The sequence below is a fragment of the Adiantum capillus-veneris genome, chromosome 4 (genome assembly GCF_014529385.1).
Source record: "Adiantum capillus-veneris isolate H3 chromosome 4, ASM1452938v2, whole genome shotgun sequence".
Taxonomy (NCBI): Eukaryota; Viridiplantae; Streptophyta; class Polypodiopsida; order Polypodiales; family Pteridaceae; genus Adiantum; species Adiantum capillus-veneris.
The window spans coordinates 153,913,346-153,925,598 of record NC_140934.1 but is presented as its reverse complement, the minus strand read 5'-3'; the positions used below and the strand labels follow the sequence as shown (position 1 = coordinate 153,925,598).

Below are 12,253 nucleotides of genomic sequence, written 5' to 3'. Positions count from 1 at the left end.
AAGCATTGAAATTGAGAAGTTAATGAGCTAGAAATGCAACCTGACAAACAATACCAAACTGTGATCAAACCAAGAACTCAGATTGATGAATGAGTGTGTGCAAACATCCCATATGACAATAGGTCATATCTAGAAGTACATATCCCACAGATTGAGGGACAATGACCAAATGAATTATGGAATTTCATTCTAAAAAGGCAAAGGAGAAGTGCAACTTCTCAATCCGCACCAATCCCACGGATAAACATGGAACATAAGCATCTAAACCTTTATGTCAAATCTCTCTATGGTGACATTGGATATGTCGCTTCAAAGATAACAAATCTTGCACCCTAAAAATGTTAACCTCTTACACATTACTCTCTATATTGAAGGAGAGGTTGCATGCATGCTATATTGATGGGGAGGCTGCATGCATGCTATAGAACAAAAGTAAGGTTTTAATTTCACAAAATCTTCTATGTTTATTTAGACTTATCTTTTTTGTTTATTTGACATCATTAGAATGCAAGGTGTGGCATTCCAAGTTTAAGCTTTTGTATGCTAAGGAGTTGGTGAACATGTCAGCTCACATCCAATCCATGAAGCCAAACATACGGATGATTGATTTGTGGCGAGTACTCTTCCCATCTGCAATGGAACACCAAATCTTGGAAATACAATAAACCTTCTTCCTCCTCAATAGCGATAGCACAAACTTGCTAGCCGCAATGCAAGTAGTTCAGATCCCCCATAGCACCTAAAGTGTATCCCACAATATTCACCATAGAACATTCACCAAGATGAGCAATTTATCTTAAATCCTGATCAGCATAAGCTTGTGTCTAGATCTAGAAACTCCATGGCAATAGGAATTTCCCAATCTTTGCTGGGTTATTCTTATTAAAGATTAATGAATGCTATCAATCATACATGGGTCCTCCTTGTTGAAACTCAAAATGGGCTCCTAACCAATACAACCATTCATACAACCAAGCCATTTAGCATCTGAGGAGAGAGTTGATATTTTATAATGTACACAAATGGTAATCTACAACACATCAATTTTACTATGGTATAGTATGTTACAAAGGCTCTTCTTCTCTTTTTCTCACATTTAAAACATGGGTCAGTACAATGTATAAACAAGTACTCTTCCTTCCTTCATCTTCCCTTTAATAGCATTGCACTAAGGCAAACCATGATGTTTTTTAATCCCCACCACCACAGCCGCCGCCACCACAACCACTGCCTCCGCATCTAGCTCCTCCGCAAGCACTTCCTCCGCAACCTCCACCACATGCTCCAGCTGCTCTGCATCCTGCCGCTCCAAGCGCGCCATTGCCGGGGCTGTAAAAGTACAATGCCCAAATCATGGGTGACATGTCCCACCAGCAATAATATGGCATCATGGCCTCTCGTCTTGACATAGTTGACGCTCCACTTCTCGTTGTCATCACAACAGCCTCTATGTGGAACATGGGTGACAGCGTTAGGACATTTACAAATTCGGGCATCATGGCCTTGTGAGAAAGAAGTAGACAACCTTGCATCCCCAGGTACCCCATGTCCTATCAACATAACAAGATGGCATAATCTGATCTGAGCAGAGCTCTCCCTCTGACCTTGCATTCATGCATTTCAACTTACCCCATTCATCAGCAGAGGCTGCCTGTGGAAGTGGAGCTCGACTTGACTTGAGCTTGATTTTCAAGCCCTCCATGTCATAAACAGAGGTAGCAATTATATTCAACAATAACAGTACGAGAACCACGCTCTCCGTGGGTAAAACCTATCCACACAAGACCATCTTTCAAGTAATAGCTCTATAAGAAACAGCTCTCCTCAATTACAAGCATGGTAACTAGAAATGGAAGGTAATGCTTTAGTACCTCCATGGCACCAGTCCTCCAATTGAAAAGAGCAGTTGCTTTCCCAAGGGGTGCATCAATTAAATTGTAGCGAATTAAAGTGACAAATACTCCTTCTTCTTCATCAATAGATCCTATCACCTCGTAGTCAAGCTTTCGACTGCATACAAGGCGTATCTGAAGAGTGAAGTTGCCCAAGAAAAATCTTTAAGAAGAGGCACAACTTGAGGGGGGTAAAAAGGGCACAGTTTTTAGAACTTTTCCTAACCTGATTACTAAGGCTTCCATGTATTTCCAAAAGAGGCCTCATGTTCCGCATTGGGTATGCCATTGCTCTACTCACAGCAAGCCGAGAGCTATTGTCGAAGAAACCCCAACATCGCTGCATCGATAGGATTGCCGATGTGTCCCGCTCCGATATCAATTGCCTGGCACTTGCAACTATTTTGGCTGCAAAACCAAATAGAATGTTGCACTCAGCTAATTCATTGATATCAACCGAGATGCAGATCCATAACAGAAATAGCTTAAAAACCTGTTTCCCATATTTTTGGGACAAACACAACCTTAAGAGTACTTAATAGTTTCTTGAAAAGAAAAATTATACCTGGAGCAGTTCCTACAGTGTTGTAGATGTTTGGGTACTCCCATTCACCTTGATGAATGTGGAAGCACCTCTTCTCTTATGGGGTAGTGTCTGCCCATCGGAATACCTGAGAAGACGCGACACGTACATATGAAATTGAGCATGTGCAATCAAACAAAGTGACCATGATGTGAGTGCTATGCACCACTAACCACAAACGGACAATGAAGACCACTCCATTGGTGTGATCAAGAACAGTCTTCGTCAACCAGCATCCATGTCCACGTGTCTGTAAACCCTCAATCATGCGGCAGGTGTCATCCGTAGGGATGCAATTGATGGTTCGGAACAATCGTGGTGCAAGCTGAGGAGGCGTCACTGATATAGACACAAGCAATGATGGAGGCTTGTCATTGATGGAGCGGCGCGAAACCGCCATATGTGACATACTCAACCACCCATCATAAGAAAGACTGGGAGTGGCTAGCAGTTGCTGCCATGAGAGATGATCCACACCAAGTATCTCACTACCAACTATCTTTTTCTTGAGTGCATTGCCGTGCTTTCGTAGAAGCTCAAGCCGCAAGCCATTTGTCAACTTCTCAACTTCCAATGTCCAAGTATGATTCCAGGCAAGTTCAGAAAGCAAAGGCACGGAGGCAGTTTCAAGCTTGAAATGGCTACACTTCCTCTCCATTTGGAGACGTACACAAAAATTTCCTTTCTTCTTGTGCGGTACATTTCGAGCTTTGATGACAGTTACAAAGACCTGTAGACAAGTTTATGTGTTAAAGCACAAGTTCTTACAAGAAGCACAGATTTTTAGCAGCAGATTCCTAGTAGCTAAAGAGCTAAAGAGCGTTCTCACCTGCATAAGTTCTCTGGAAGCCAATGGAGTGAAGTCCAATGGCATGCCAAGTGCTATCGTCGGCTTGTTGGCATTGGATAATAAATTGGGGGCTGGTGAGGGCAACAAAAGAGGAGCTGGTGGCTCTCCTCTATACATAGCACCAGCTCGCTGATACAGAGTGCCATAAGATTCTTGCCACAGTCTGCATGTTTGTTCAAAGCCCGCTTGCAACTTCTGGCCCGGGTTTCTATCTGCGTCAGTATCATCATGCTCAAGAACTTTGCCTAGTATGTGCTTGCGGGTTCAGCTCGTGAGCATGCCACATCAAATCTATGTCGTATGTCGGAACCAAGAAAAACTTGCGGCCTGTCATTTTGCTCGGGAGTCTCAATCAGACGAAAGGGGGGGGGGGGAGAGAGAGAGAGAGAGAAGGTTCGCCTCAAAGCACAACAAGAACGTCTTGTCCAGGCGGTGAGCTTCACAGCAGCGGCCACTTCTCCTAGCATTCTAAGCCCTATCACAGTGTCGCCATCCTCAATTACTGCGCAATCCTGTCGCTTGGGACTCCCTGCACAACACGGCACGCTCTCTTGCAAAGGCTAAAAACGTGTCGTAAATTTTAGCCGTCCACGTGGACGTCATCCGCGAAAGAACGCCCAATCCAACCCAATACTAAGGCCTTTCTTGAGCAGGCCAAAAAGAAAGAGTGTGTCCACTATTAAATAGAATTATATTATTACAATAAACATCGTGCGGGACTCGGCTCTAATGCTTTTTAAAGCAGGCCCAAAAAAAGTCCCCGCCACACGTCGTCTTCTGCCATCGTGCGTCGCCTCGTGCACGCCCATCCGGTCTTCGTGCCGGCATCTCTTCCTGTATAAATTTTTACAGCATCGTTCATCCACACGTCTTCTTCTGCCATCGTGCGTCGCAACGTTTTATTGGTCCGCTCAGCAGCTTTATGGTTTCCTTGAATACATACAAACGAACAGAGAGAGAAAGAAAACGAACAGCGAGCGTTTACTTGAGGTTCGGAGGGCAGTCCTGCCCTGGTTAGCATCGTGCCTCCTTGTTTCCTTTTCTTCGCTCTTTGTCGCACGTGTCTTTGCATGTGCTGCGACAACCCTTCAGATGTGCAGGCATGCTCGCGACCTGCTTTCACATTGAGGGAGACATCCAAAATAGTAAGAGCTGGGTCGCACCGGGCCAGCGGGGGCAGGTCCTTGCACAGAGTCGCACCCAGAGCTCCAATCGACGCACAGGACCAGCTCAGGCCAACGGGCGTGCTGCGCCGTGAATGGCTGCATTCAAGAATAAAGAAAATCCTCCGTAACCCTCGCTTATAATCCTCCGTAACCCTTGCCGAGTCCCGCCTGGGCTAGTGGGGTTAGTGAGTGCAAAGACTCACCTTTGAAAAATAAGAGGAAGCAAAGAACGTGCAACGCATTTGATTGGAAGGAAACTCCCTAAAAGAAGGAGAAGAATAGTTCCCCGGATAGCTTATGACCTTGCTTTTTCAAAGAACGTGCAACGTATTTGATTGGAAGGAAACTCCCTAAAAGAAGGAGAAGAATACTTCCCCGTAACGTTAGCTTATGACCTTGCTTTTTCAAAGTCCTAGTAGGGTTATCTTTGGAATTCTATATCTATGCCTACCTTTTAGGACTTTCCCATTATACAGAAAACATTTTCCCCACTCCCCTCACTCTTCTGGGGTGCGACTTGGCCCTTACTTTTTAGAAGTGCTAGTGGGGTCCCCCATAGACCCTTCAATAGGAAGGGCCCTTTAAAGGTTGCACATTTTAAAACATCGATACACCTAGCAGCAGAGTAGCGATGGTAGAAAACGATGCAAAATGAGCTGTCTGAGGGTAGCAATGGCGTAGGGATCTGGGCATAGGAGGTTTGAGGGTTGATCACAGGCTACAAGGGGTATACACTAAGCATCTACAACAGTGGGACCTCTTGCGAGTTTCCTTTCTACTCCGCTATAGCACCTTGGCCTTCTTCACTGAATCCTTGCATCTGCAGCATGCTGATGATAAGTATCTTAAGCGACTCTTTCCATTCTTTGCTTAATGGCCTGGTGCGTGGCTTGCTAGCATCTTCTCTCCTCGCTGCATCGCCTATTTTGTGAAGCCTTATATGTAGCGATTATTGTCTTGCCAGAATCGCGATTATTAAGTGATAATAATCGTTTTTGATATCTAGAGTTAGTCTTTATTACACCCAGGTGTTGCTATAAAAGCGAGTATTATCTCCACTAGGTGGTGATGATCCCTTTTCTGACTTGGTGTCGGTGAGGCCCTTCACCGCGCCATGGCAGGCTCCTCTGCCGTCCTACGCCGAAGCAGTGGCAAGCAAACAGAGATCATCGATCGAGTAGCCCGACGCTCTAAAGGCTATCGATCCGGCAGGCGACTTTGCGAAATGGGGCACCGATGATAGCGGTCAAAGATCCCTTATTAATCTGAGTAAGGAGGAACTGAAACAAAGAAAGATACATATGGAAAAAGACGTAGCGACAATCCTTTGTGCACTTTCATTGAACACAAGGTCGCACGAGGATTCGGCGACGCAGGAGGACGCCGTTGAATTGGCCAAAGGGGACAGAGCTTTCCAAGCACTCAAGAAGGCACTCCCGTAGCCTGTCGATGTAGAAGATGCCGTTACGGTGGTTGTGTTAACCCTCGTGGCTCACAGACACCCTATCGCCTACGACGGACACTGTAACCGTATTATTTATTTAAGTAGAGTCAGGCACCGGGCTTGTCGGTCCAATAGGGAAAAGTAGAGTGATCGCCGATGAGAGGCGCACTCTAACACGAACATGCGAGGGTTAGTTGGCTAAGCATGGGCGCCCAAGTGTGAATGGGGTGAGCTCACATAAAAGCCAACTAAACCTAATTTTTACTCATTCTCTCATTGTGAAATAGAAGCTGCTCTTGCTCCATCTCCACCTTCTCCTTCACCATCTCCTTGTGTGTGTGCGCGTGAGAGAGAGAGAGAGAGAGAGTGAGAGTGTGTGTGCGATCGAGCGTTGCGGCGGCACGATGGCGGCGAGGCGGTTGAGCGCGGCGTAGCGGCGTCTCCCTCTTCTTCGCGGCGAGGAATCCTCTACGGCAGGAGCATAAGGCGGTGAGTGACACACCATTGCCCTCTTTGAGCTTACTAGTTAAACTAGTTGTGTGCTTGGAGCCGTCTGCGGCTCGTACACGGTGTATCGGCAAGTCCCTTGCTTCGACAGTGCGGCAAGGAGCGCACAGGTTGTTCTCCCTGCCATTGTGAAAAGACAACTTGCGGAGGTTGCAAACTCCACTCTGGTCTTCGGGTTTATGGGGAGAGTTCCCAATAGAATTGAGCTCAGTAACTGGGTCTGCAGTACTCCCTACTGGTTTTGGTGCGCGTTCCCTACTGGAAATTGACAGTTTTAGGGATTCCGAGGGCATAGAGTGACCAAACGGAGGGCTGTAAAGCATGGCACGACCCTCTGACCGATACGCTCGTTTCGAGCTATCACACGGCCCATTCCACGACACGCTCTAAAAAATCTAGCAAAAAAACAAACAAAAAAACGCGCTAAAAACTAGTCACAAGGCCTCCTAGAGCAACTTTTTGACACCTTAGGGTATCAAAAGCACATGCACTTACGCTCTGGGCGGGTGCTAGAACACGAGCATATTGAGGGTGCCTCTGTTCATACGGACACCCATTACCCATCCACGATAGGATCTAGACCCTCAGCGGGGACACAAGGTAGCACCACCCAAGACCCTAAAATAGCCGCTAGTGATTCCTCCTCCGACTCAGAAATCATGGAAGCATACCCTACCCAAAACACTGAGAGAGAAGGCCATGCACCTTCCGAAGCTCCACAGCCTAGTACTAGTATGTTTAGCCGTTTCATGGAAACATTAGGTAGAGCTACTCGCTCGGAACCTGATGCAAATGAAGCACACGAAGGGGGTGGGGAAGTGGACTCTCCTTTCACATCGCACGTGGACCCCACACCCCCAAAGAGTGTCCATGTGGATATCCTGCCAACTTCTTACCAAGAAGGCCCTGTTGAGCTGCCTCCTTCAGAAGTTCCCTCTAGAGTACCGTTGGTGACAAGTAAAACCACGGGGAGCAACATTGCTTCTACCTCACAAGAAACCGTTAACACGTCGACTCTAGAAGGATTGTTCATTAATGATCATTGGACATACGACCTCCACACTGAGGTGTTGACGGATCTACACTCTGGCCACGCCTACCATGTAGGATGGATAGAGATTGTACAATCCACCTCTAGTGCCAGGAGCATCGAAGATCAACAGAAAATGATCTGTAATGTTATCCATGGCATTATTCAATAAGAAAGGCAAAACCGAGGGGTAAATATACTCTCAACTGGCCCCATGAGATTTCTGGATACGAGCAAGGCTCAACAGCCTACTTTATCACAAATGGAGACTCCTCTAATGAGCCCCATGGACCCATCTTACGTCATTTCACCTGGGGTCTCTATGCAATCTGAGCCTCCGAGCGACAACTTTAGCTTCCCTAACTTGGCTCAACCCTCTATTAAGGAAAACACAGTGCTCACTCCAGGGATAATCCTGACAGAGAATGTACCGATGACATCTACGGTTAGCACAGTGCCACTACCTAGTGTCGTAATACCTAATATGGGGCCTCGACCGTATGTGCCTCTAGCCCCTTATGCACACATGGCCCCCACACCTCCAATTGTACCACTTGTTTATGCTCCTCGAGTGCCGCTCCCTAGCCCTTATCCGAGTGGACCTATGCCCGGTTATGTTCCATATCCTGCATCATCCACACATATGCCAAGACTGATACCCGTCCCTCTCCCACATATGATTCCAAGAGTACCTCCACCGGCCCTGCCTCCTCACATAGGTGACTTGGCAGCGTTTGCTCAAACCATAGGTCGATCTATCGCGGAAAATATGCGTCATGCATCTGATAGAGAGCCTAGAAGTAAGGCAGTACAAATTGCCAAACTCACGCAAAAATTCAATGGGGACGAAGATGCTAGAAAACACATTGAAGTGTTTGAACAAGTATGTGATTCCTTAGGGGAACGCAACGAACTACATAAGTGCAATGCCTTAAGCTTGACATTAAGTGGGAAGGCTGGAGATTGGTATAGAACCCTAAGGGTGGACGAGAAAACAATCTACCCTACCCTTCGAAGGTTGTTTCTAAAGGAGTACATACGAGAAGGTGTGCTTTGGGGTGTAGCATCTCAGCTACAGAAGGCCGAACGTAAGGAAGGAGAGTCAGTAAGGGACTTCATTAGTCTTCTAAAGCACTTAAACTCTCGCTGCCCTGTAAATGAGCGCTTCAACAATAACCAACTGCTTGATCGATTCATTCGAGGGTTGAGGAATGAAGGAATCTATAATGGACTAGTGATTAGAGGTATCACAACCTGGGAAGATGTCACTGCCAATGCAATCCAATTAGAGGACAACTTGATGATAGCAGGCATGAGGGTGTCTACTGACACGAGATCCACTAGCTCACAAGCCATTGAGTATGAACCCATGACTGCAAAGCCCATTGCCAATGAGCCAAAGGTATTTGAGACATTCTTGACAGACCTCACCAAGGCAATCTAGGAGTCTCTTAAGGATAATCGACCCCCTCAAAATAGTCACATGTATCCAAGAAGGGAGCAACAATGGTGTTCCATTTGCTTAGGTCCACATAGCACTAGTGAGTGCCCTACGTTTAGAGTAAAATTTAATGGAACTTGCAACGCATGTGGTAGGTATGGTCACCAAGCTAAGGATTGTTTAATGATCAAACGTATGATGGCAAATAGACCACCTGTAGCCTGGACGGATGCGCCTCGAGCTCCTGTATTGATGCATGCTCCACCTGTTGAGAAACTACCGCAACACATGGTCCCTAGATCTCAAACTGTTGTACAAGCTACACCGCTACCACCTCCTGTGCTAGGACTGCAGCCCCCGCATCCAAGAGTCGCCCCTATGAACCAAGTGGGTTACGAGCCATCAAATGCTTATGCAGATGGCTGTGAGGAGGAAATAGACACTAGTATTGCCTACGGACTTGATACATTGGAAGAGTGTCCTATATACTACATGGAAGATTGTTGGGGGCAAGTCAAGCCGGTTTATCAAGCTGCTGCTCTCGCATCCAGAGGTCAAAATATCAACACCCAGGCTAGGAGGCCACCTCTTCAATGCTACGAGTGTGGTGGACCACATCGGGCAGCGGAATGCCCTATTAGGCTACAAAAGAATGCTACACAGATGCAAATGAATCAAGGGAGCACATCTGCAATGCCAATACTCACATGTAATCGTTGTGGCATAGATCACTTGATTGCCCAATGCCCCTATAACCCAAATGCGCCTAAAATCACACCCCTAAGTTTGGTCAAAATTGCTAGTGTGACATCGCGAATACCACCCGTCGCACCCGCTTATGCGATTACACGGTCCATGCTTCAAGGGCCAGGCCATATCCTCGAAGAGAGAGATACCGCGTCAATTATCCAAGCAAAGAAAAAGAAGACACGAAGGAAGAGGTCGCAGAATACGGGAAATTCAAAGCCAAGTCCCAAAACAAACATAGGAACAGGAGATGACCCCGTGTATATGAATGACCTCGAGGATGATTCAGATTCAATCGAGACAATGGAAACTAGAACCAATACCACAAAGGGAAAGACCGACAAAGAAAACCGTAACATGGAACCAAATGAAAACAGAATAAGAGAAAACCATAAAGAGCCTCTGAAAACACCACAAGTGTTTCCAAATCCAATCCAAGACCCCCAAGATAAACCGCAGGGGCAAAAAGGGAAGAATTGTAAAAAGAAGATTGGGACGTACCCAAACCCAGTAGACGAGATTGAGCAGGTGAAACATCTAAGAGGTTTAGTGGAGGAGACTCAAAGGAAACTAGAACCAGAACCCATGCATGTCAAAATTCATGACACAGTGTTTCCCACGCAAGTTCATCCACCCCACATTAACCATAGACCGTTAGCCATATCTAGTATCATCCAAGAAGGGAGTGAGGACGGGGCATCAGAAAGTGAGCATACACCTTTCTTGTTGGAAAGGATGTTTAACGAAGGAATACCTGATCCCATTGAGGAATATGAGATTCCATCCTCACCAGTTCCTAGTCAAGGACCTACACCCTGCAAAATGCCAATGAATGTTGCCAAACTAGTGGACTTCATGTCTTCTGAGGTCCGAACCACGATCATAGCAAAGCTGTACGGAGATCCTGAGTTATTCCTTGCACTTCGAGCATTCCTTAACGGAGAGCTACGAACGGGATTACCGCAGTTTGCGCAACCAAATAGGCCTGACTCGATTATGATTGATGAGGAAAATCATGTGCAATCACTTGACTTAGATGGACACGAGTCTGTGATCGAGGTACCCATTAACGAATTAGGGCAGTATTTTGAAGGCGACGAGTCTAATGCGACCCTACCCATCACTACCAAGGGATTAACTATAAAGGGAATTCTTGATGGTGGTGCGGGAGTTAGCATCGTTACAAAAGATTGTTGGGAATCCATGGGAAAACCCCGCTCAGTGTTACTAACATTGTGGTAAAGATGGCAAATGGTACCATAGCCAAACCTATGGGGATGCTCAAGGATCTTAAGATCAAAGTTCTAGGACACAAGGTACGACATACGTTCATTGTAATGGATTTCTCTAAACACCTTATGTCATATGAAATGATTTTAGGACGACCATTCATGAGGGAAGCACAAATGGTTCATGATTGGTCTAAAAATCATGTCTATTTGCAATTCCAAGACTCTGTCCTTAGAGTGGATTTGGTGACTGGTAAGGTACACCCCTTAGGGAGTAAAACCATTATTGATCATCGCTCTGACACCACAGTTCACTCGGCCCCACTACAATATTGTTACACTTGTAAGAAGGATACAGACATTGGCCAAGATTCTCCTTACATGGATGTGTTACCGGGTATGACGGAATCAGACAACGTAGACTGGGTACACCTAGCTGCAACCATAGATACCTGGGGAAATAGAGGAACCACTTGGGTCACACCAGAGGGGGAAGAGGTACCACAAATTGCACCTCTGAACATGATAAGTGTCATACATGCATCTTCTAAGGGCAAGGCAATTGTGGGCCAATCTGACAGTGACACCGATAGCTCAATAGAAGACTTTGACCAACACGACTTGGACACTGACTCCCACAGTGAAACGGATTCTGAATCTCATGAATTAGAGAGTGGAGCAAGTTCAGAGTCAAAACATTCGGAAGGACCGAGCACATCAACCGATGATAGCTCCCCCGAGAGTGAAGAGGACACCAACGAGGACTCCTTTAGTGAGCCAGATCTAAATGCAAATCAAAAGCAGGTCTCAAATAAGAAAAAGAAAAACCTTAAGAGGCGTCGATATCGAGCCAATGTACGTGCTAGGATAAAAAAAGAAGAGATCCTCAGCAGAATGGCTCAGTTATATAGGGGCATGTGATGCTCATCGAAAATTGGTAGACAATTGGGGTGAATATCTCCAAAATGTTATGTGGTGTAGACCACGACCCCATGACATAGCCCAATTAGAGATCATAGACAAGCCAAGGTTGAGCCGCACTGCAAGGAGGCGTCAAAACCAAGAGTTAGCTCGACAACACAAGAAAGCAGAAATGGAAGCACAAACCAAAGCACAACCAGAATCCACAGACTTGCATCCTACACCAGAACATTTCAAATCTTACACCACAGGGGAAGCAAAGGTTGTGTACACAAAAGCCCAAAGAATACCTATCGATGGGAATAATGGAATCTATGATGGTCCGGCAATAGTTAAAGAAATAGAATTAGCTAACCCCGGTGAAGAATCAAAACCTGTTTTTATTGCCCAAGACCTCACAGAAGTTGAAGAGGCGGTCCTCAAAGAGCTTCTCAAGGAATTCA

General features: G+C 46.1%; 1 protein-coding gene across 1 annotated transcript; it reads right to left on the bottom strand.

Annotated features, from left to right (window-relative positions):
• Positions 1-846: 846 nt before the first annotated feature.
• LOC147460185 (glycine-rich domain-containing protein 1-like) lies at positions 847-4,733 on the bottom strand. The gene is given in 12 exon segments (XM_086511682.1): positions 847-1,550; positions 1,630-1,771; positions 1,872-2,027; positions 2,119-2,300; positions 2,458-2,544; positions 2,547-2,563; positions 2,649-3,205; positions 3,305-3,570; positions 3,744-3,854; positions 4,311-4,389; positions 4,489-4,587; positions 4,695-4,733. Coding segments are annotated over 12 exon segments (2,046 nt in total). The 3' UTR covers positions 847-1,239.
• Positions 4,734-12,253: the final 7,520 nt, after the last annotated feature.